Source organism: Ursus americanus, chromosome 4 (assembly GCF_024610735.1).
Source record: "Ursus americanus isolate L20-20 chromosome 4, mUrsAme1.1.p, whole genome shotgun sequence".
NCBI lineage: Eukaryota > Metazoa > Chordata > Mammalia > Carnivora > Ursidae > Ursus > Ursus americanus.
In genome coordinates, this window is record NC_142130.1 from 90,967,909 (window position 1) to 90,992,361 (window position 24,453).

The 24,453-nt window shown below is 51.6% G+C and overlaps 1 protein-coding gene across 1 annotated transcript; it reads left to right on the forward strand.

Annotated features, from left to right (window-relative positions):
* Positions 1-100: 100 nt before the first annotated feature.
* Positions 101-17,490, forward strand: CHAF1B (chromatin assembly factor 1 subunit B). Its single transcript, XM_045813535.2, has 14 exons — positions 101-183; positions 932-1,067; positions 1,501-1,633; positions 3,320-3,437; positions 4,097-4,200; positions 6,334-6,430; positions 7,672-7,756; positions 9,257-9,350; positions 11,481-11,550; positions 11,648-11,739; positions 13,652-13,814; positions 14,895-15,278; positions 15,818-15,912; positions 16,699-17,490. The coding sequence occupies exons 2-14, from the start codon at positions 942-944 to the stop codon at positions 16,788-16,790; spliced, it is 1,653 nt and encodes a 550-aa protein (XP_045669491.2). The 5' UTR covers positions 101-183; positions 932-941; the 3' UTR covers positions 16,791-17,490.
* The last annotated feature ends 6,963 nt before the right edge of the window (positions 17,491-24,453 follow it).

The following is a 24,453-nucleotide window of genomic DNA, read 5'->3' on the forward strand; positions in this document are numbered from 1 at the left end:
AGGAGGGGCGGAGCGCCACGTAATCCCGCCCACATGGAGGCGGAGCTAACAGAGTCCCACCTACAAAGAGGCGGGGCGCCGCGGGAAGTTCCGCCCACCAGGAGGCGGGGCCTGCGGCGCGCGGGAAGAAGCGCAAGCGGCGGCGGGAGCTGGCGGTGCCGTGCACTGACCGTGTCCCTGCAGGTACTGTTTCCCCGGCGCTGGCTCCGGCGTCCCCACGGTCTCCCTGCGGGGCCGGACGGGGGTGAGAGGATCTCGCTGAGGGCGGGCCGGGGGATCCCGGCAGAGCTCCGGAGCGGCGTGCATTCGGGCGGCGGGCCCCCGCCACGGCCCCGTGCGGCCTCCGCCAGGCCAGGCCCGGTTTCGGCTTCCCGGCGGAGCGCCCCGTCCCTTGCGGCCTGGGAACTGGGGGAGGTCCCCTGTGGCTCCCTGGCCTCGGTTCCCTCTTTCGAGCGACCCCCTCCTCCTGGTGGCCCCCGTCCCTGGGAGGTGGGTGTCTCCCGCGGCTCCCTCCCCCAACGGTCCCCTCCCCCAGGCGGCCTCTCCCGGGCGGCCCGTGACCCCGACAGCACTTCACCCGAGCGACCCCGGCCCCAGGCTCTCCGGGAGCGCCCCCAACCCCCACTAAGCGGGGACGGGCGCGCAGCAGGGCCCAGCCCCTTGATTTCCTCTGCCTGAGTGTTCCATTTTGCTTTTCCGGACGTAGCAGTAAAATAAACCCAACAGCCGCGGCTCGGCGAAGCGTTGTAGATGTACTTGCAAGGTGATACGTGAGAGGTCAACATGGACATCCTCTCCCGGTACAGCGTGCGTTTTTAATGATAAGCAGGGTTCCTGGCTCCCAATAAGCGTTCAGGACACCTTTTCTGCTCTGATATTCAGTCCATTACCAACGATTTTCAGCTGGAGGAATTTGTTTTGCTCCTTCAAGGCTCGGGAGGATGAAAGTCATTACTTGCGAAATCGCCTGGCACAACAAGGAGCCGGTGTACAGCCTGGACTTCCAGCATGGCGCTGCCGGCAGGATCCACAGACTGGCGTCGGCGGGCGTGGACACCGCGGTGCGGGTAAATGGGCGGGGGTACAGAGAAGCGCTGCTGAAGCTTCCTTCTCCATTCTTTCCTTTAAGACGAATGTCGGCAAACTCAGACTGTTCTGTCGTCCAGCCCAGAAAGAGAGAAGTTCTCAGGGCCTTGAATGAACCATGAAAGCAAAAGAAAGCTTTGCTCCTGGGGGAATGTTTCCTAGAGTGATAAGCTCATGCTCATGATTTTAGAATGGCCAGCCAGTTCCTGTTGGGGAACAGTTTGCACTAGAAAGAGGTAGGAGGGACGGCAACAAGCAATGGGTCTGTTTACCGTTTCAGGTAGAAGTTCCATTTTACGTATCAAAAGGAAAACTATTTTCTTCCTGAAAATTAGCCTAGTCTTGTTTTAGTAAGCACGGTGTGGTAGGTGCTCTCTGTATGGTTCTCTGAACGAATGTTTTGGTTATCAACAGATCTGGAAGGTGGAAAAAGGACCCGATGGAAAGGCCATTGTTGAATTTTTGTCCAATCTTGCTCGCCATACCAAAGCTGTCAATGTCGTGCGTTTTTCTCCAAATGGGGAAATTTTAGCGTCAGGAGGAGATGGTGAGTATTAGTATTATCCTTCAAAAGTCCTTAGAAACCAGATACTTTTGTGTCTCTTGTTAAGTACTGAGATCTGAGCTAGGTATGTTTTATTTTTATTTTTTTTTAAAGATTTATTTATTTATTCGACACAGATAGAGACAGCCAGCGAGAGAGGGAACACAAGCAGGGGGAGTGGGAGAGGAAGAAGCAGGCTCACAGCGGAGGAGCCTGATGTGGGGCTGATCCCATAACACCAGGATCACGCCCTGAGCCGAAGGCAGACGCTTAACCGCTATGCCACCCAGGTGCCCCTGCTTTTTATTTATTTTTTTTATTTTAGAGGTCACTTGACCTCTCAATCTATCATTTAGATAGTTTAGTAAAATAGCGTTCTGAGGCCCATGAGAGGATGGGGGATAGCATGCTTAACCTGAGAAGAGCTGTTTGTAAATGCCCCCTCACCCCACTGCGCTGATGGAGACAAGTAGGACGGTGTTTACCATTTGCCATGGTTCCAGTGCAGCTGTCCTGGCCTTGTTTGATTGCTGGTTTAGTATCCAGGTGAGCACAGTCTCTCCCATGTCTCATGATTAATGAATTCACTTGGGAGAGTATTGTCTGAACGGCCCTCTGTTTGCTTGGTGGGAGTAGATTCATCTTTTCTGCTTGTGCTTAAATAGCACAAAACTACAAAAAAAGTAAATCTTTTTTACCATGCTTTGACACCAGAAGAGTTAGTAGAAAATAAAACACATTGCAGGTTTTGTTTGCAGGAGGAAAGAGATCTGGTAAAGCTCAGTGCCATGATGTCCAGGGCGTGTGTGCACAGAGGAAAAGGTGGAAAGTGGGTAACGTCACTGGGGGAGGCTGGCAGGCTGTCTTCTGAGAGTTTGCACGGGGCAACCGTTGTTTTGCCGAGTCCTTTGGCCTTGGAGGCCCAGAAACCTGCTGTTAGCAGTTAAGAGGGTCCACCTGCCAATATCAAGGCTGATCTCCTCTCCGCTCGGCTCCCAGGATTCCACACTTGTGCCCATACAGCCAGCTCAGTCACCGTCCTGCCGGCAGAGGGAAGCCGAGTGGCGCTCAGACTTGTGTGGAGAGTTGGGGTCAGAGCACAGGGGGTTAGGGCACCCAAACGGTGGATGACATCAGGCTGAGGTATCTCATGTGTCCATATGAGTAGCTGACGCGACCCTGGGCTCACCGTGTGCGGGGCATTGTGCTGTGCTTTATGCGTATTAACTCACTTAATCCCCGAGACAGGCCTATGAGGTAGGTACGCTGTTAGCCCCATTTTGCAGGTGAGGTAACTGAGGAGTCAAGATGCTAAGTCCTGCTGAGGCTTAGACAGCTGGGAATGGTTTGCTACTCCTCGCCTGGTGGCTCTTTGTTTCTCCCTATTCAGCCATTCATGGGTGATGCCTCAGGATTTGTTAATGTGGTCAGCTGCTTCGCAGTGGTGTTTCGCTGGCCTGGGGTCCCTTCTGTTGCGTATGACTTTGGGTAGCTCTGATCTGGTATGAGTTTGATTTTGGAGTTTTAGATCAGAAGGCAAACCTGTTTTTCTGGTCCAAATTCTTAGAAGTCACCCATGGTGACCATAGTGTCTGTTGAACAACGTAAATAGGGTTTGATATCCTAAAAGCCCAGAAATGAAGGAGCACGCAGAAAGCGTGGCTTATCGTTAACTGAATCACTCCACAGATGCTGTCATTCTGTTGTGGAAGGTGAACGACAACAAGGAGCCAGAACAGATCGCTTTTCAGGACGAGGATGAGGCTCAGCTGAATAAGGAGAATTGGACTGTCGTAAAAACCCTGCGGTAACTTGGGGAGGGCCCACGGGACTGATTTATTGAGCTGCTCTGAATGCATTCAACCCACATGCTATTTTTTATTTAAAAAAACTTTTTTTTTTTTTTTTAAGTAAGCTGTCTGCCCAACATGGGGCCTGAACTCACAACTCTGAGATCAAGAGTCACACACTTTACTGACTGAACCAGCAGGTGCCCTGCATTTTGACTTAGAAACATGATTAAAATGGGTTTTCTTTCTTTCCTTTATTTTTTGTTTAAGAGAGAGTGGGGGGAAGAAGGGGCAGGGGAAGAGAGAGAATCTCAAGCAGGCTCCACACCCAGCATGGAGCCCGATGCGGGGCTGCATCTCACAACCCAGAGATCATGACCTGAGCCCATGACCTGAGCCCAAATCAACAGTTGGACACTTAACCGACTGAGACACTCAGGCGTCCGAAAATGGGTTTTATTTTTGCTTATAAAATTTTCTTCAGTCAGACTGAATCAATGATAAAGCCATAACCACCCCTGAAGGCAGCAGATCCTAGCTACAGCTAATACAGTTCCGGTGGAAATTTCTAAAATCCTAATGTATGGTCTCTGAGTTTGCCTGTAAATTTTTGGTGGTTTTTCTCTTGTTGAGATGACCTCTGCTTTTTCCCCTTCTTTTCCTCTTCGGACTGCAGGGGCCACTTAGAAGATGTGTATGATATTTGCTGGGCAGCCGACGGGAATTTGATGGCTTCTGCCTCTGTGGATAACACGGCCATCATATGGGACATCAGTAAAGGTAGCTGACACGTGTCTGTTCTTGTCGGGGGGGAAGGAATATTCTAAGTTGCTAAAAAGTCTAACCTGCTTTAAAAGCATAAGAAGAGTTTCTGAGTGAGCTAAAATGGGTGTCTGCTCAGCAGGTGGGGAGGCCCCCGTGTCATGGATACAGCTCGGTTTTAGGGTCTGTCCCAGTCCGAGTGTAGGAGTCTGAGTCCTGGTGCCAGAGCGAGGTCCTTCCCATGTGCCTGGGGATGCCCATGTGTTGGGGGCAGGGCTCACCCCGCCTTCGTGGAACTCAGGGTCTTGGGCCGTTTCGCTCGTCGTCGTCGTCATCATCAATGGGCACTGAATGCTCTGTGTTGGGAAAGGTCGGGTCAGGTGTCCATTTGAGATCAAGGACAGCCAAGGACACGTCACTCATGTATAGAAGCTGTTCTCTGGTTGGGGAGACAGGAGACATGTGAGATGTTACAAAAGTGGCAGTGAGTTGCCAAAAGCCAGTTAGTGGCTAACGCCTGACCGTGTTTGCCCCCTGCAGACCGTTACTCAGCCTTGGTGTTTCCTCGCAGCCCTTCACGGTGCTCCCGTCTGGTGCTCCCGCAGCCTGAAAGTGCTGGGAGGGAGTCAGGCTGGAGTGGGCGTCCCACCGAGCTGCCTGCACCTCTGGGTTCTCCACTCTCTTTGTTCTAGGTCCCTGCCATCCAGCCGGACCCCCTCTATCTTGCCCCACCTCTGTCATGCTCTTTAATCAGCCCCGGACTTCAGCAAATGGAGAGCCAGTGTCCTCGTCTTCCCCACATCAGGCCATTGATCTGGATAATTTCAGCATCTGTGTGGACAGTCCACCCAGCAGCCCCCTGAAGCCAGTTGTAACGACCTTGAACTTGACCAGGTCATGACGTCCTGCATTCTAGCTTGTGTCAGATACACAGCAGGTGTGACGTCAGTAGTGGCAGTGCCGGGAAGGCTGCTCCGAGCCTGAGGAGCAGGAGGCATGGGAGCGAGGCATGGGCCTGCCTTCGGGAAGACGCTCCAGCCTGTGGAGGGGCCCTGGGGGAGCCGCTCGAGCCCCAGGGCGGGTCGCTTCCAAAGTCCCTCTTCAGAAACCCCTGCACTCACACCCCAACCTGACCACGCAAGTGTGGGTTAAAAAGGCTCTCTGGTAAGCCTCAGAGGGCGTCTGAGGAGATGCCGTCAGCCAGCCCTGGGCCACCTTCATATCAGAGACTCCCCGGAAGGACTGGGGGGCAGTTATCCTGAAGCACACTTGCTGCATTTCATGGACATTGGGTGGGTCAGGGGTCAGTGGGTTACGGGCTCGGGAGCTGAAGCCAGACTGCAGAGGGCTGGGTGAAAGGAGCAGGAGAGAACTGGGGGAGGTGAGTGAGCGAGTGTAGACTCCTTTTCAGAGAAGAGGGTTTTGGGGCTTCATAACTCCCTCCTCTTCTGATCCAGGTAATCTTCGTGCGCTACTGGTTTAATCTCTTTCCACAGAGTCCCTTTTGCATCCTTGTTAGCTTTGCCCAGGCCGTCGCCTCCGGCCTGTCCTGCTGTCCCATCCTAACTAGGGCACTGCCTGTATTCTCTGCGACCTCGGTTTCATCTGCACCATGCAGGTCACTTCCCAGTGGGGTGTTGCTCTCGGCCGCACCTTGAATTCCCAGCACCTTTTCTTGGTACACAGGGGTCACGGTCATGTACCTTCTGTCCTCCCTGTCTTGCCATTTTCGCCTTGGACATGACCCTTTCGAGTTCTCCCTTACTCATCGCTCCACGTGCCTAAGCCGCCCTCCCCCTCGCCTTGGATCTGCTCACAGCACCTGCTCCTTCATGGTCCCCCTTGGGCCCGCCTGACCTGGACAGCTGAACGTGGTTCGTCCCCTTCTTGACACCCCCCCCCCCCCACTGCTGCCGCCTCAGCTTCCCCTCTGTGTCCCGTGCTGCGCGTTGATGGGTGTGTCCCCTGAAGCCACGGGCTTCTTGGGAGCTTGGGCTGTGCGAGGCCCTCTTTGTCTCCGCAGAGCGCCGTGCGGAGGCCCTCTGCCCGCCCGCGGGTCGATGGAAAGGGATAAGGGGCGTCCTGCTTAAACCGTAGCTGACTCCACTTGCACTTGATTTGGGGTAACGCTGTTGTGTGCTTTATTCGCAGGACAAAAGCTCTCCATCTTTAATGAACATAAAAGTTATGTCCAAGGAGTAACCTGGGACCCCTTGGGTCAGTACATTGCCACCCTGAGCTGTGACAGGTACGTCAGCATTTGGCAAGTTGGCTTCTCTGTTGGGTTACATTTTCTGCAGAGGTGTTTTCATCACCACTTAACCAAGAATAAAGCAAAGTCGAGGTTTGATTCAACCACCTGGCCATGTTCTTGGTTTCATATAAAGCATTTGGTTTTACTGTTATTCTTACACCATTACAAGAAATTGGAAACTAATTAGGGCAATGACCTTCTATGTAGTGTGCTTAGTGAATCTATTGAATGGGTGAATGAATGCAGAGCTTTGAATCACATTTGGATTTCATGGGCAACTTTTAAAGAAAGTGTTTTCTATAAATATGACTTAGGTAAGAAGGGGAACCTAAGTAGGGTTCGATATTTTTCTTTTCTATAAGATTTTATTTTTAAGTGATCTCTAACCCAACATGGGGCTCAAACTCACAACCCCAAGATCAAGTCACACACTCCGCTGACTGAGCCAGCCAGACACCCCCTCTTCCACTTTTTGATTATAGTTTACTACTGCAAAGATTTTAATGACTCCACTTTAATTAATGTAAACATAGAATATTTTGTCGTTTTTGAGAGGAGGTTTTATTGCTGTGTTTACTGGTGTCACGCATTTAATTGTGTTCTTGGAACAAAGAACTGAGCATCAGAAGTGCTGGATATATTACTCCTCAGTCAAAATAGTCCTTTTGAGTATTTATCCAACTACTTTTAATCATAACACCTTTGATTTCAGATGGCCCAGCAATGTGGACTAGTCAGGAGAGGCTATGAAAAATAAACACCTTTACATTCTGTGTGCATTTGTTTTCTGATCTGTGTTTTATTCAGGCAAAGAGGAATGTGACGATCTGATTAGCTAGTGGGAATAATATGAATTAGCAACAACCAAATTTATATGCTGGTGTTTCCTTACTCTTTCAAATCCCTGAGAGCAAGACCGTTTGAAACTAATGTCACTGTCGTCCTACAAATCGCTGCTGGGCCGAGTGTCCAAAGCCTGGAAAGGCCAGGCCTCAATACATCTTACTTGACAAGTTGAAACATTCAATCAGAAATGAAGTTAGGACCTAGTTCCTCACTTATGAGTGACCTGCCTCAGGTGGTTTGCTTCTGCCGTAGTTCACGTGTGGCAGTCACTGTACGTGGTCTTGCAGGGTGACCTTGTTTAATCGCTCTTCCGTTTGATGCCGGAGTGCTTCTGTGTGGCACGCTTCGCTCACTAGAAGAGATCAGTCCGACTCTTCTTCTTTCTTTAGGATCCTGAGGGTGTACAGCACCCAGAAGAAACGTGTGGCTTTTAATGTCTCAAAAATGCTGTCTGGCATAGGGGCCGAAGGAGAGGTATGAAACGTTTGTCCTTCTGCTTCAGCAGGGCCTCAGCTGAGACTCGGGAGGTCATGAGCTCCTCCATGTCTTATGGCTACACCGCTGGTCTCAGGCCCCCTCAAGGCTCAGGCCGTGGGGCTGGTCTGTGTGGAACTGGGGACATCTGGGGGCCAGGGGACAGCTGCTGATGGTGGATAGAGGTGTTCAACCCTGGCTCACTGTGGAGTCACCTGGAAGCATTAACAGATAGGGTGCCCGTCCCCCTCCCCCCAGATGTGATTCACTTGGCTTGAGGTAGGCAGGGCCTCTGGGATCCTGAGGTGTGGTGTGGGTCGAGAACTTCTGACCTAGGGGAACCCTGGCACTCTGCAGTAGGAAGGCAGGTGGGTCAAGCATCAGGTTGTCTGGCAGGAGGCCGTACGCCATCTTGGCCGGTATGGAGAGAATGTTGCTAGCGGACCGCGGAGACGCAGCCATTGGTCCTGGAAGAATCGAGACTACGGTTGCAGGCACTTAGGCAAGAGGGAGCACGTCGCTCACTGGAACAAAAAAGGGACACGGTGTGAATCCAGTCCTCAGGAGCCGGCTAAGGCCGGGTTGGCCATGACCAGTGACCCAGGAGAGCTCCCCTACAGTCAGGAGGGTGATGCTGGGTCTTTGGGTCCTGCCTGGAGACCGAAATGCTTAGTGTTAATCAAGTGTCAGTCGGAGCCCAAACCATCCCACACAGGTGTTCAAGACATGTTTGGAAAGGTAGGATTACCAGCCGAGTAGCGGGCTGTTGGCTCTGTACGAAGTGTTCATCAGGCTGGAAATTCTAAGTGGACACGCAGATGACAGAGGGCTCCTGGTCGTCGTCTTGCTCCCCCCGCCCCCGTCTCCCTCTCCAGACAAACCGCTGCTGACAGTGTTTTGTGTCCTCACAGAGGCTTTTTAAAACGGTAACTGTAGACACACACACACACACACACACACACAACTTTCCTTTTTTTTAAAAGATTTTCATTTATTTGATGGGGAAGGGGCAGACGGAGAGGGAGAAGCAGGGTCCCTGCTGAGCAGGGAGCCCGAGATCATGACCTGAGCTGAAGGCAGACGCTTAGCCGACTGAGCCCCCCAGGCGCCCCAGCACACACAGCCTTCCTTAACACAAATGGGCAGATAGTCTTCATGAGACTCTTGCAGTTTTGTTTTGTTTTAAGATTTATTTATTTTAGAGAGAGAGGGGGTGAGGGGCAGAGGGAATCTCAAGCAGACTCCCCACTGAGCATGGAGCCTGACTTGGGGCTCGATCCCAGGCCCCTGAGATCATGACCTGAGCCGAAATCAAAAGTTGGACACTTAACTGAGCCACCCAGGCGCCCCCACTCTTGCAGTCTTGGGTGATTATTTGATTTGTAATATATTTTGTCTATTACGTGAGTAATGGTACTATGTAAAATTAAAAAAACAAACTGGTAAGCCTTTCTTGTGAATATTAAGATTTGGATTAATGTTTAAACTTGTGTGCCGCAGGCAAGAACTTACCGGATGTTTCATGATGACAGCATGAAGTCATTCTTTCGTAGACTTAGTTTTACTCCTGATGGATCTTTGCTCCTCACACCAGGTGGGTTTAACAAGCTTTTTTTTTTTTTTTTTTTTTTTTTAAGATTTTATTTATCCATTTAGAGAGAGAGCACGAGAGAGAGCGTGCGTGAGTTGGGGAAGGGGCATAGGGAGAGAGAGAATCCCAAGCAGACTCTGTCTTGAGTATGGAGCCTGTCTCAGGGCTTGATCTCATGATCCTGAGATCATGACCTGAACCGAAATCAAGAGTCGGGGCGCTTAACCGACTGAGCCACCCAGGCGCCCCAAGAATAGTTTTGAAAGTATGCAAAATAATAATACTCGAGCAGGTGTTGGACTGACCAAATGTCAGCAGATACTGTTGGCACTACTATCACCAAATCAATATGGTTATTAGTATAGGAATAAGCAGATGAGTGGACCAGAACAGAAAATCCAGAAATGGGTCCTGAGATCAAAGGGAATTTAATATCTGACTTGGGTGGTCTTTCAGTGGGAAGAATGGATTATGGAGTGAATGGTGCTAGAATGTGCAGGTCTGGAAGAAAATGATATTGGACCCTTAACTTTTGTATAAAAATAAATTCCAGGTGAATTCAGTACTTAAATATGAAAGATGAAAATGTAGGAGGGCATCCTAGGAACAGGGAAGAAAAACTTAAGACTGGAAACCGGGAAACTCTTAAACGATAGGCCTTTTCGACTGCATTTGACTGGGAAACCTTTGTATGGCAAAGACCCCATAAGCGAAATCAGATGACAGATAACAGAACTGGAAAATTCTGTTTACGGTACAGGAAAGAGCTTAACGTAGGTCACTTACAGTGGCTCTTCTAAGTTGGTGAGAAAAAAGGAAAACCCAGAAGAAGAAAATGAAAGGTACAAAAAGGCAGTTCGTGGAAAAGCAGATCTGTTAACGCATTCAGCGCACATAGGAGGAGGTTCGGAAACTCGGTGACAGGGAAATAGCAGTTAAAGTGACATACAGTTAGGCATCTCTCTATTCTTTTCAGACCAGAAAAAAGTGAAAGTATCTGCTGCTGACGGGCGAGCAGAATGTGGCTACTGCCGGCGGGACTGTGAACGGTCACCGTCAAATACATGTCCTCGTCCGCCAGTCTGCCCCTTGTCTTAGACTCAGTCTTTAAGAAAAGTCTATTTTCAACCATGTTTATTGCAAGTATTGTTTGTAGCTGTGAAAAAACAGTACCAATTAACAAGATGGGTGAATGAATTATGCTGTTTCCATAGCGGTGAATATTAGGCCGCTAGTAAAGAGGTGCATTACCCAAGTTAGCACTCGTGAGTGGTCAACAGAGCAGAGCAACGGAGGGAGAGGTGTAAACAAGACGCCAAGGGCTGGACTGAAAACCGCACCGTATGAATAGATATGCAGTTGAGTTGTAACTGGGGTCGTGGTTGTGTGAGTGTGGAGGAAGGGCAGAAATGATCCATGGCTTGTTCAAATGGGTTATGTGGGGATGGAGGGTGGGCTTGGTGGGGGAGGGTAGAAAGAGTGCTGATTGGGCCTCTGCCCCAGCCCCGGTGGTCACAGGGGAGATTTCACGTGTGTGTGTATGTATGTATATACATGTATGTTAAGAAAGAGGTGTCCAAGGGCAGCTGTGGTTGGCGGCCATTCTCTGCCCTGGTCTGGCCTGGTTTTAAGAACATCCTGGGGTGCGTGTGGAAGAGCTCACATGTGGGCTCTCCCCAGAGCAAGGTCAGCTGCTGCAGGGGGCCGGGGCTCTGTTGGAGGCCTGGGTCCCCTGGCAGCCTCCTGGCTCCACCAGGAAGGTGGGAAAGAGCAGTCACAGACTCCGGCTGGCCGCCAAGCTCAAATCCAGGGACAGAGCCCAGGGGGATCTAGCAAGAGTGCTTCTCCAGCAGGAAGTGGCTGCTGGCCTCCCCAGTGGAGGTCTTCATAGCAACAGCCCCCCCTGCTCTGGTCTTCCTGCCCAGGCCTGAAGCCTCCCTGGGTGGGTGGGCCGCTCGGGGGAGGGGACAGATGGGTAGAGCTGGAGTGAGAGCCGAGCCCAGACTGGGACCATTGTCCAGGGCAGACAGCTAGTGGGGAAAGTATTTTACAAGCCAGGGATGGATGCTGTTGAGTTTTATCTTCTTCAGCCTAATAAAACCTTGCCTCTTCTCCCTCTCCCTGCTTCCCCAGCTGGATGTGTGGAATCTGGCGAAAACGTGACAAATACAACTTACGTTTTCTCCAGGAAAAATCTTAAAAGGTATGCAGTTGAAGAGATAGTTGAAATGTTTGCGCTTTCTTTTGGCTCTTGGTGAGTAACAGTGCCCTTTCTAAAGAGGTCATGACCCGTCTTCCAGGCCTATCGCTCATCTGCCCTGTCCTGGCAAAGCGACACTTGCCGTCCGCTGCTGTCCCGTCTACTTTGAGTTGAGGCCCGTGGTGGAAACAGGTATGTTAGAACCGCAGTGGTCGCGTTATGGGTCATGATTTGGGTTTTCTCTTGTGGGGAAACGTATGTGGGTTTGGTTGTTCAGTTACTCGGAAGAGCTGGAGTGAAGACTGATGTTATCAACGTGTCCATTTTTTGCGTTGTCCAGAATACACCTTCTTCACTTAAACGTTAAAGGAAGAAAGGTCCTTGTATTTTTCTACTAAAGTGGGTCGAATGTCATTCATCCATTTCCTATGCAGTGAAGTTAGGTATGAATTGGATTTTTGTATTTTAGGGTTTTTTTTTCCTCCATGTAAACAGAGAAATCTTGTCCGTGGCTTTAAGCAGTCAGAGTGTGATGGGCCTTGGTGTGGTTTTCCTCCGCTTTCTCGTGCTTGGGGTCCGTAACTCTTCGATCTGTGGGTTTATTGTTCTCATCAAATTTGGGGAGTTTCGACCATTAATAGCTTTACATGTTTTTTCTGTCATGCCCCGTCGTCTCCACCTGCACGTGCGTTAGGTCTCCTGCTGGCTCCGCGGTGATCCGTTTTTATCCTCTCGGTATCTGTTTTCTGTATTACGCATCCCACATCTCTAATATGCTCCATGTTTCCTCTTGTTTCTTGGACATGCAGAATACGGTGTTTGTAATGACTCTTATTGTCTTTGTGTACAAAGGATTGGCTTTGGTTTGTTTTCCCCCCTCATTATGGGTCGTGTGTTCTTCTTTGCCTGGTCATTTATTCGATGCCAGGCGTGAACTGTACCTTAGTGGATGCTGGATATATTCTTATACCTTAGTGGATGCTGGATATATTCTTTTTTTTTTTTTTTTTTTTTAAAGATTTTATTTATTTATTTAACAGAGAGACAGCCAGCGAGAGAGGGAACACAGCAGGGGGAGTGGGAGAGGAAGAAGCAGGCTCATAGCGGAGGAGCCCGATGTGGGGCTCGATCCCGGTACGCCGGGATCACGCCCTGAGCCGAAGGCAGACGCTTTAACGACTGCGCTACCCAGGCGCCCCTGCTGGATATATTCTTATAAATATTCTCAAGCTTTATTCTGGGATGTGGTGAAGTTACCTGGAAACACTGTGCTGCTTCTGTTCGTGAGGCCAGAGCCCAGCGGCGCTTGGTCTGCAGCTCGCTTCCCCGCTGCTGAAGCAGAGCCGCCACGTGCGCTGCTCGGAGCCCCGGGAGCCAGGCTTCCCACCCCGGCTGGAGGGAGCTCCGGGAATGGCCTCCCCGCGGGTCTCGCTCTGTCCTGGGGTGGTTTCCTCGCGTGCTCGTGCCCGTCAGTGCTCAGCCGGAGGCCGGAAAGGGCGCCCGCGCGGCTCTGCCTGTGAGCTCCGTCCTGGGGGCGCAGGCTGGCTGCCGCGGGCCGCCGGGCTTCCCTCTCCCTTTCCCGGGCCCGGCAGCTCCAGGTGGTAAACTGAGGCAGGTGTAGGACTTCCCCTTCGCTTCCCGTCCCTCAGGGATCCGTGTCCTTCAGTGCCCGCTGGTCGAGGTCCGGCAGCCCGTCGTTGGTATATTCTGCCTGGTGTCGCAGTTGCCCCGGTCGGGGGTCCCTCAGGTCCCTGTTACCCCACGGCCGGGAGCGGCTGTTTGTAACTCCTTAGGCTTCAGGTGACTGCATACAGTGAGCTGAGGGGCCGTTCAAATGTCACTTGACAAACTTTCTCGGCGACCCTTACTTTTCCTTCCCAGAAAGCGGCCGCTCAGGCTGCCCTGTTTCCTTCACTCGCCCGCTCTCTTTGGCCCCCTGGGCGCCCCCGCCTCTCGGGTCCGGACACGGTGTCCTCGCCGGTTCGTGGGTGGGCCTCCTTCGAGCTGGCCTTCCGTACAGTGACGTCATTTATGGGCCCTGAGAGGGGGCCTCTGGGGGGCACCTGCGCGCGTCTGCTCCTCCTGTCCTGTGTCCCCCGAGCAGGCAGACCCTCGCAGGAGCCGGCCGTGGAGCTGGTGCGCCTGCCCTACCGCTTGGTGTTCGCCGTGGCTTCGGAGGACTCGGTGCTCTTGTACGACACCCAGCAGCCCTTCCCGTTCGGCTACGTGTCTCACATACACTACCACACGCTCAGTGATGTGTCCTGGTGAGTGGCCGGCGGGGAGCAGGGACAGTGCGTGGTGCCCTGGACGGGACCCCTGGGTCAGGGTCATTGCAGCAACAGAGAGGGCTTTTTTTTTTTTTTTTTTTAAGATTTATTTATTTGAGGGGCACCGGGGTGGCTCAGGTCATAATCTTGGGGTCCTGGCTCAGTGGGGAGCTTGCTTCTCCCTTTCCTTCTGTTGCTCCCGTCTCTCACTCTTAAATAAAATCTTTAAAAAAAAAAAAAAAAAGATTTATTTGAGAGAGAGAATGTGTGCGCACACAAGCGGTGGGGAGGGAGAGAAAACTCCAGCAGACTCCCTGCTGAGTGCAGAGCCCGATGCGGGGCTGGATCCCAGGACCCCGGGATCATGACCTGCGCTGAAACCAGGAGTCAGACACTTAACCGACTGGGCCATCCAGGCGCCCCGACCAGTTTCTTTGTAAAGGAATTAAAAAGGAAAGCCATCTCTGATTTGCTATGATACCGCTTCCTGTTGTAACAGTAACATCTGAATCATGCCGTTCTGATGCCCTGGGGATTCCTTTGATTCCTCTAATTCTCAAACTGAGGGGAGGCCCTGAGGGCTCCCTGGTTGGTGGGGACTTGCCAGGCCCCCCAGCAGGAAGCCCACACCCGTGAGCTCCTGTCACCTAGAACTATGCTTGTCCGCGGTGTCACTCTGCCTTCTGCTGGGGTCCTCCGTGCCCCCAGGTTCCCTGATTCACCCCCAACCACCTGCTCGCACCCAGCTCCTGCCCGGCCTACCCACCCACCATCTCTTTCTTGCTCTTTACAACCTATTTTCTTCTTTTAGTTTTCTTCTTATCTTGGCGGGGAGAAAGGTCATCGCTCCTTTATTTGGGTGATTTTGATGACAGTTCTGAGATGTCGCAGTGCCTGGAAAGTCGAGCTGGGGCTGGGAAGGAAAGAGTGGGAGTGAACAGCACACAAACCCTCATCCCCTTCACACAAAGCTTGTAATTCTGTGTGAACTTGCATTTTCTGACTAATAAAGAGCCTTAAGAGGGGCCCTGGACTTTGGTATAGTCTCTAACCTTTTCTCCTGTTCGGGGAACAAAGGTCCAGTGACGGGGCCTTCCTGGCCATTTCTTCCACGGACGGCTACTGTTCATTTGTGACATTTGAGAAGGATGAACTTGGAATACCTTTGAAAGAGAAGCCGGTTCTAAGCGTGAGAACTCCCGACACAGCAAAGAAAACGAAGAATCAGCCACACCAGGGATCTTCGCCGGGACCCAGGCTGGCCGAGGGCACCCCCACCGGCAGAATCCAAGACCCCAGCAGTCCCTGCACACCCCCACCTCAGGCGAGACCATCTCCAACCCCAGTGGCCCCTTCCGAGGAGAAGGCGGCCCTGCAGCCTAGCACTCAAAACCCGAGAGCACCCCCGTCCCGGAGGGTCACCCTGAACACACTGCAGGCCTGGAGCAAGACGACACCCCGGTAAGAACTTCCGAAGAACACTTGTCATTGCTGTTGACAAACTGGAAGGCCCCAACCTTGAACAGGGGACGCCCCGTAAGGGCTTCATAGTGCGGCCAGAGAGAGCTCGGAACAGACTACCTCGCTGCTTCCAGACCTCTGTCGGGTCCCCGTTTCCGCCGTTGGGCAGGGCCCAGAGCCAGACGTGGCTGCGGCCCGCCACCCAGATTTTAGAGCTTTCTGTGGTAGAAACCGTGTCCGCTCACCTTCTGTGTGCAGCGTCCGTGGGTGTTCAGCAGACCACGGGAGATGAACAGAACAGAGGTTTTGAGACTTCTAGATGACTAGTTAAGGTTTGACTGTTGTAAATGTGACGACTGAACTTAGTCCATGAACGTAGTCCTTAGTGACTAAACAAGCAGGCACATCCACACTGAATGCCTCGCGTGGTATTTTAAATGGCCCCTCGGGGTAGCTTTGAGATTTGGTATCCTCACCAATGAGGCCTATGACACTAAGGAGCCGTGTACCCCTTTACTGTTTTCTTTTTTTTAATTAAGGAGGATTAACTTAATACCTTTAAAGACCAATACTTCACCAAATTCTGCACCAACCAGTGTGATTTCCACGCCTTCCACGGAGGAAGGTCAGTCAGGTGAGTGATACTTACTGGCTTACTATAATTAGAGAATATTTTCTCTATTGTTCTTTTGGAAACTACCACCTAATTTTCAGTTGGTTCTGAGAAAGCGGGGCTGCATCTTACCAGACCTGTCGTTCGAGCTCCCTGGCTGCCTCGGTACGCTCAGCAGGGAGGCCACCTTCCCTTCGGTAAATGAGTCGATGGCGGGTTCGGGAGGTGCTAATGGTCAGGTGCTAATGCTAATGTTCTCCACCTGCGGGGCTGGATAATTCTGTGTTGTGGGGGCACCCCTGGATGCTGGTACCCAATCTCCCCCCCACCAACTTGGGACGTTCTCAGAAGTCACCGGACATTGGCCACTGTTCCCTGAGAGGCGACATCGCCCCCCATTCCCGTTGAGAGCACCTGGATCCTTCCCCTTATATCCATCTAGGGCCTGGCCAGGCAGTTTAGTTCTTGTCCGGGGACAAAATTTATTTTGTAAACACCCCCCCCCTTTTTTTTTTTAAAGATATTTGAGAGAGAGAGAGTGCACTGTGGGGAGGGGCAGAGGGAGAGGGAATCTTAAGCAGATTCCCCGTGCTGAATAAGGGCCTGAGCTCACAGCCTGAGCTGAAACCAAGAGTCGGACGCTTAACCGACTGCATCACCCAGGCCCCCTGTAAACATCAGCTCTTAATTTTATTTTTATTTTTATTTTTTTATTTTTTAATGATTTTTTATTATGTTAGTCACCACAGCTCTTAATTTTAAAGAAGTGTTTGCTTACTTGCCAACCTGTGCTTGTTAATGTTCCAGAGATGCCCGGAGACCCGCAGGGCAGTCCTCCGGAGCTCAAGCGGCCTCGACTTGGTGAACACGAAGCAAGTACCCAAGGTCTGGACCCTTGATGAGACCTGTCTGAGGTGCTTGAGGGCGGCCAGGTCTGGGGGCCCCCGTGTGCCCAGAGCGGGGGGGCTGGGCCGGAGACACCGGAGGCCAGTGGCATTAGGTGCAGCCTGGTGGACACTCGAGAATTGATTCCTGTAACAGAAGATACACATGGACCAATGTTTCTGCAGAACTATGTTTGCTCTTGTATTCAAGATACGTTTTTACCTCGGAGATGTGAACATTTTAATAGACTGAATCCTCTTTTTGATGAGTTTCTGAAACTGGGGCAGTTCAGCGTTACCTAGCGTGAAACTGTGAATCCTCCCTTGAAAATACATGAAAGTAGAGACACGACGTGAGCGGACTCCTTCTAAAACCGGAATGAGAAAGAGGAGAAAGGTATTTGAGAAGGTTTATTCTGTCGAACTGACCTTCTGAATAGTTGATTTTTAGGAATTAGTTTGCTTTCTGATTCTAAAGGTAATAACGCTTGTTCTGGAAAGTTAGGAAGCGAATATAAAGTAGGAAAACCAGGTCAGGGATGAGACTCCGTTAACATCAGAAGCAGCCTGGTTGCTGTTCAGGCATATTTATTTTTTTTATTTTATTTTTTTTCCCCTTAGGGAGAGAATTGAGGTTTCACTAGCTACAGCTTGGTATCCAAATAGTTTAACGTTTCAGATTGATTTTTCAGAGTAAAAGAACTTTCCTTAGCCATTTATGCCTCTGCCTTTGCTTTCCCCACCCTGGGGATGAGGGCGCATTCTCCCTTCCTGCGGCGAGGAAACCGGGGTTGTGGGCCGGGGTGCGCACAGGCCGTGGCTGCAGGACGCACTCACGGGGTCACGGGCCCGAGGTGGCTGCTGGGCCTGCGGCTGCTGCTTCTCACCGAGACGAGGTGCCATTGATGAATTTCGTAATGCTCGATGCCTGTCACTTTGGCATAATGACCACCGTGAGTCGTGCAAGTGAGGCTCCCCCCACCCCAGATTTCTTTCCAGGCTGGGAGAGCTCACAGCGAGCATTCAGGAGCCCTGGTCGAGTCTGACGGGAAGTGGCTGAGGAGTGGATCGATGTGCCCCTTTGAGCTCAGGTCAGCAGCAGCAAAGGAAAGAATTGGAAAGAGGATCAATTGGTTGCTTCATCCATAGCCGAGTTAACCAGAAAGAGTTTGCCTCCCTTTCGGGTGGGAAAGTGGCTCACGAGGGATAACGCACAGTGCGGAGAAGGTGAACAGATTCAGCTGTGATGACACGGGGGTCGGGCACATTCGACATGAAGATACTTCAGAATGTCAGACGGTATCTATTTTGACCAGTGATTCTCAACCTTTGACGCGTGCTCAAATCACCCAAAGAGCTGAATATTGATGCCTGGGTACTCCCTCCGGAGGCGGTGGGTGGCCTAACGGGACTGGGGCATGGTCAGGATTCTTCAAAGCTCCAGGTAATTCGGATGTGCAGCCAAGACTGGGAAATCATAAGAGCAAAGCTGTCCCTGGATATGGTCTCTTCTGGTTAAATCATTTCCACTGGGAGCTTCCTCTTGATTATTTTCTGCGTCGTCACTGATTGGCAGCCTGAAAAATAATGGGTGGGAGATGCCCTCAGCTCTTCAGAGAAGAAAGATTTTACGTTTCCTGCGGCTGGAGTGGGGATTTCCTGTGCTCACCGATCCCCGTGCAAAGACGTGTGACCGTGGGTCCCGTGTTCTCGGGGCACGAGCCTGCTCTCCTGGCCGCACTCCAGCCTCGTCTACGCATGTGTCTCTTGTGCAGCAACCGTGGGGGCACAGGGGGCACCTTCAGCCTGAAGTGGGCACTTAGAGGCATAACTAGTTGTCTGTCGACGGTCACTGACTGTAAATTACAGAATCGTCAGTAAGAGCCCAGGCGACGTTAGCTCCGTGTCCGGATTAACAACGGTCTGCTTCCATCCGAGTACTTGGGAAATCTGCAAAAGGAGCCCGGCCTGAGGGTCAGTGTGAGCACGGCCTCCCAGTGGGGGCTGCCCCTGGATGGGGTGCTTATTCCTCGGGGCCGCTGGCTCGCTCTCCGTTGCCGCCTCGGGGCCCACAGCAAGTGACCAGGCCCACGCCGTCGTGCCAGGAGCCGCCTCAAGCGGGGCGTCCGCCAGGGCAAGGGCGCTGCAGCGGAGACACGGAGCGGGGGCTGCGGGGGGCAGAGCGGCCGTCCCATCCGGTCCCCTTACTCATTTTTGTCCCTTGCCGGAAGCACTCACACCCGCATGTTCACGGTGCTGTGGACCCTTCTTAGCAAAGCGGTTGTCAGTGTCCATTTCGGCAAGGAGGTCCCAAGTCCTCAGCTCTGGAAACTTCCACGTGGGGAGAGAACGACTGGCCCAGGCCTTGCCGCCTGGAGTCTTGAGAGCCTGCGAGTTCCCTGTCACCTTATTGTAGTTCAGCGCACGGCCTCACACCTGCTGTGCGCATCCCTCTAAGGAACAGACAGACCTCGGACAAGTTCACCAAAAGCAGCTTCTTTACAGCTCTAGCACCGTTCACTTTGCCCACTTCGGCAGGGGAGAGGGTGAAGCGAGACGGTAGGACGACAGGGAGGAGAAATCAAACTGCAGGGCTGGAAGGTACACAGGGTCGCGCCTTCCCCCACACGTTGAAGGAGCAGGTGTCCGACAGGTGCCTGCACTCCCACACGAGCTCTCGGGGCCGCTGGAGGTCGCTGTCCCCGCTGGATGTGTCTGGGCTCGAAGGCTCTGCGGCCACGCGGCCCACCTCCTCCGGGCGGTCCCTGTCCCTGCCGGGCTTGGAGCTGGCTTGGCCAGAGTGGCCCTGGATGCTGGCTTCAGCCCCTGGTGGCCGGTCCCGGAGAAGCTTGGTTCCACAGATGGGGGTGGGAGAGGGGGGAAGAAAGTGACTGTGAGGACCCCTCTCTTTGATCTTTCATTCAAGAAATGTTTATCGAACACTCCTCCCGGAGCGGGCGTTCCGGCTGGGGGGGACCAACAGTAAACAGGTAAATCTGTGCGAGAAGAGGACTGTGGGAAAGGGGCGAGGCGGGCGTCAGGAGGGCTGGCTGGAGTGGCTCGCCACAGGCCGTAGGACGGCCCCTCTGAGGGTCAGGACCGCGAGGGCGAAGCAGCCAGCGGGTCAGGCGTTCCGGCTCTTCCAGGAGCAAGATCACCTCAGCTCAGGTACCGGTGGGGTGTTTCGGGGTCACCGGCACTCACACTCCTCCTGGCAGTAGGGGCGCGCACGCTCTGGGGACGTGGTTTGGGTGGCCCGGCTCCGGCCAAGGGAGACTGCTGCCCAGCTGTCATCGGGGGAGGGAAGGCGTCTGGCTCGTTCCAGTGGCAACAAAAGCTTCCTCGATCGTGACTCGGCCTCTCCCTCAGATCAGAGGCAGAGCCATGCGTCACGCAGTCTTGTCTGCAAATCCCCGGAAGTTTTGACAGCTGAGTTGTCAGAGGTGGTGGCCGTGGAAGGCGTTCCCTTCCTCTCGGCCTCTGTGCCCGGAGTCCTGCCTTCGCAGCACAAACGAGGGCAGTGTGGAGAGAATCCTCTAAACTGGACCCTACATTAGTCCTGGTTTATTTCCTTGCATTTTAGCTCAGAGACGCTATGAAGCATTAAGTGTTGACTCCCTTTCGAAGCTGTGGTAACAGGTGCTTAGTAGCGATTGTGTGGGGTTGAGACCCTGGCCTCGTTCCTTAATACCCCAAATGACTTGATGTCTCCTGTCATTGCACGTTAGCTGGGAAAGGCATTTCAAGTGTAATAAAACTTTGGAACCACTCGGGGTTTCCTTGCCCTGGGTCAGTGCTCCTGGCAGGTCCCTGGAGAAATGCATACTTGGGAGGAAGTCGGTGCTGTCACCATCCCCTCCAGACCTCCTTTCCTGCACAGGTCCCTCTTCTGTCCCCGTCCCCACTTACCCGCCATGTACGAGCTGCTGGCAGCACCTCCACTTCCCAGCCCTGCGCCGGGTCACCTGTGGGGCTTTACAAACAAAACAAAACCGACTCAAATCTAGGCTTTGTCTAGACCCCAGAATCAGCTTCTGGGGGTGGGGAGACACCCAAGAGAGGCACATGCATTTTTAAAAGCTGTCCGAGAGATTGAACGGGCAGTTGGCCTGAGAACTACCCCTTGGAGGGCTGTGAAGTCTGCAAGACCCTCGGAGAAGGGCAGTTAAAATTCTCTGAACTTACTGATTGTATAAAGGAACTACGTATTTAGCTACACGAGGAGTCTGAGGCTTGAAGAAACGAGCAGATGCTGCGTTATTGAAGCCACCTCCAAGCTAGTGGCCCACAGTGGCTCCCCGCCTCGTTTTGAACCGGGATTCCACGAATTTGGGTTCTGAATGAATGAGTACTCGAATGTACCACAGGGGGGCGACATTGCTAGCCCTTCACGGTCAAATTTACAAACCAAAGTATTTTTAAGGGCAGAATTTTTAATGCCATTGTTATGGAAGTGGTATATTATCTATTGCAAGACATTTTTCATGTTTATTACTTTCTGTATAATCGCATGCTATTTTGTTGTCCCAAAGAGTTCTATAAATCCACGTCATATGCTGAATTGGAGCCCTCCGTGGGAACTTCGCAAAGAGCTAGGTTTAAAAGGTGTTCATGTTAAACGTAGCCAAAGGTCTAATGAGTTTGAAGAAGCTAACCTTAAAAGCTTTCTTTTTAAAATTTTTTAAGCGAAAAGAAATACTGTCTTGGTGCCATTTTTCTACATTAGCAACAAATGTAATATCCACTGGGCCTTGTAACTATACAAAGACGTAGGCACACAGAGTTGTTGCAATATTTTGAGATGGAAAACAAGACTGGAAATCCTCTAAGTGTCTGCCCCCAGGAGATGCATTAAATTGCGGGGCGACCGTATAGTGGCAGGTGATGGAGCTCTGAGCTGCAGCCGCGTGCTCTGCTGGGGGGAGGTTCAAGGGCAAGACCGAGGAGCAGGGGAAGCCTGGTGTGTCTATACCCTCCTCTTCCCTGTGAGCTGCCAGGGGACAGAACGTGTGGGGTACCGTGCTGTGACCGGAGGGTTGTCTGGCTCCAGGACCTTATCCTCAGGAGTGGGGGTGGGGGGGCTTGCCGTTACTCCATTCAAGGCTCTTCCAGTTTTAGATCACAGACCCGCACATATTATTAACGTTAGGTCTTTTGTCATATGCTGGTGCGTGGAAAACTAGGGAAGATGTTGTCCTTGATGGTAGCAGGGGAACTTAGGCCAAGAAGCCGACGATTGTGGGGGCTGGTGTGAAGTAGGGTGTAGCCGTGGGGAGTCACCAGGGAGGTGGGAAGGGCATGGGGCCAGAAAGGGTGGGGTTTTAATTCTGTCGCACCTGCTAAGTTGCTGTGTGACTCCGCACATTCTCTAGCCCTTCCTTGGCCTCAGTCTCCCCATCTGTAAAATAGGGGTCTGCCTCGTTTGGTGGTTGAAAGGACTGAGTGAGGTATAGACCTTCCTCTTCAGCTGAGAGCTCCACCTCCCCACAGGAGAAATTTTGTGATTCCTGGGGAGGTATTTGACCACTGTCAAGCATTCTCCAGCAACACCGAACCAAGAGCATGTGTGTGTGTGTGTGTGTGTGTGTGTGTGTGTGTATACATACACACACACATATATATGCACGTATAAAGGTAAGAGAAACAGAAGCAAAAATGGACATTGGGACTTCATAAAAAAAAAAAAGCTTTTGCACAGCAAAGGAAACAGTTAACAAAACTAAAAGGCAGCCTATGGAGTAGGAAAAGATATTTGCAAATGACCTACCAGATAAAGGGCTAGTATCCAAATCTATAAAGAGCTTGTCAGACTCAACACTCAAAAAACAAAAAATTCAATGAAGAAATGGGCAGAAGACATGAACAGACATTTCTCCAGAGAAGGCATACAGATGGCGAACAGACACATGAAAAAATGCTCAGCATCACCTGCCATCAGGGAAATACAAATCAAAACCACAATGAGATACCACCTCACACCAGTCAGAATGGCTAAAATTAACAACTCAGGACACAACAGATGTTGATGAGGATGTGGAAAAAGGGACACCCTCTTACACTGTTGGTGGGAGAGCAAGCTGGTGCAGCCACTCTAGAAAACAGTGTGGAGTTTCCTCAAAAAGTTGGAAATAGAGCTACACTACGACCCAGTAATTGCACTACTGGGTATTTATCCAAAGAATACAAACAGTGATTCGAAGGGGGCACATGCACCCCAATGTTTATAGCAGCAATGTCCACAATAGCCAAACTATGGAAAGAGCCCAGATGTCCATTGACAGATGAATGGATGAATAAGGTGTGGTACATATATACAACAGAACATTACCCAGCCATCAAAAAGAATGAAATGTTGCCATTTGCAATGATGTAGATGGAACTAGAGAGTATTATGCTAAGCGAAATAAATCAGAGAAAGACAAGTACTATATGATTTCACTCATACGTAGAATTTAAGAAACAAAACAGGTGAACATAGGGGAAGGGAAGGAAAAAATAAGATGAAAATAGGGAGGCAAACCATAAGTGATGCTGAACTCTAGGAAACAAACTGAGGGTTGCTGGAGGGGAGGTGGGGGGGATGGGGTAGCTGGGGGATGGGCATTAAGGCGGGCACTGGATATAATGAGCACTGGGTGTTGTATGCAACTGATGAACCACTAAATTCTCCTCCTGAAACTAATACTGTATATGTCACCTAAATTTAAATAATTAAAAATCAAACAGCCAGTATACTGGACCCTCACACTTGGTCTAGGAGGTATGCAGAAACAGGCACAGAGAGGGTAAGACACTTGCTCAGCACTTGAAGGTCCAGCTAGTAACTGGTGCGTAGGCATCTGGCCCTGAAGTCTGTGCTTGGACCCACTGACTACGTTGTCAGGATTCTATCTTTACGTAGAGAATATGGCCACATACCTCTCGCCAGAACCTGGGTTATCTGAGCAAAGGAGAAACTCCAGGAGATCAAGTGGAGTTCATCCATCATCAGCCCCGGCTTCCCTTTCACTAGTAAAGGAATGAGACTCTCCACCTGGCAACCCCGTCAGCCTGGCGGGCTCGGATCACAGCTTAGCTTTTCTGAGCCTCAGCTGTAAAAGGAGAGTGGAACAGGGTCATGTCTAACCCATGGGGATGATGGAGACGGTCCATGAGAGGGGCCTAAAGTAGAAAGGAGGGTGAGGGGATGTGTGGCCGAGGTCTAAAGTAAAAGAAAGATTTCTTGGCTTGACCTTGGTTCCTGCCCCACGGAGGTTGTTCAAGGGGCAGCAATGGAGCAGGATTGGGGTAAAGGGTAGGGTTGCAGTAAAGGGAAGGAAGACCTATTTTTCAAAGTGTATTCACATAGGCGGACCTGAGGGATGCTATTAAAGCTAAGAGTTGAAATATGAGGAGTGGGATGCACGTATCAGGTGGAGGAAACTGCTGGAGAGGCCCTAGGTGGGAAGCCCTGGCCAACTCGAGGAGTGGACAGACAGACAGACACCCATGTGGCTGGAACTTTGTGGACCAGTGGGTAGATGGTATGTGATGGGGGCCGTGGAAAGGAGTCGATGCATTCATAGTGCAAAGGGGGTGCTTTACAGTGACCTGACTCCCTGTGTTCTAGGAGGAGCCCTCCGCACGCTACGTGGAGAAACGATTGTGGAGGAAACTGTAGTCAGGAGACTACTGCAGA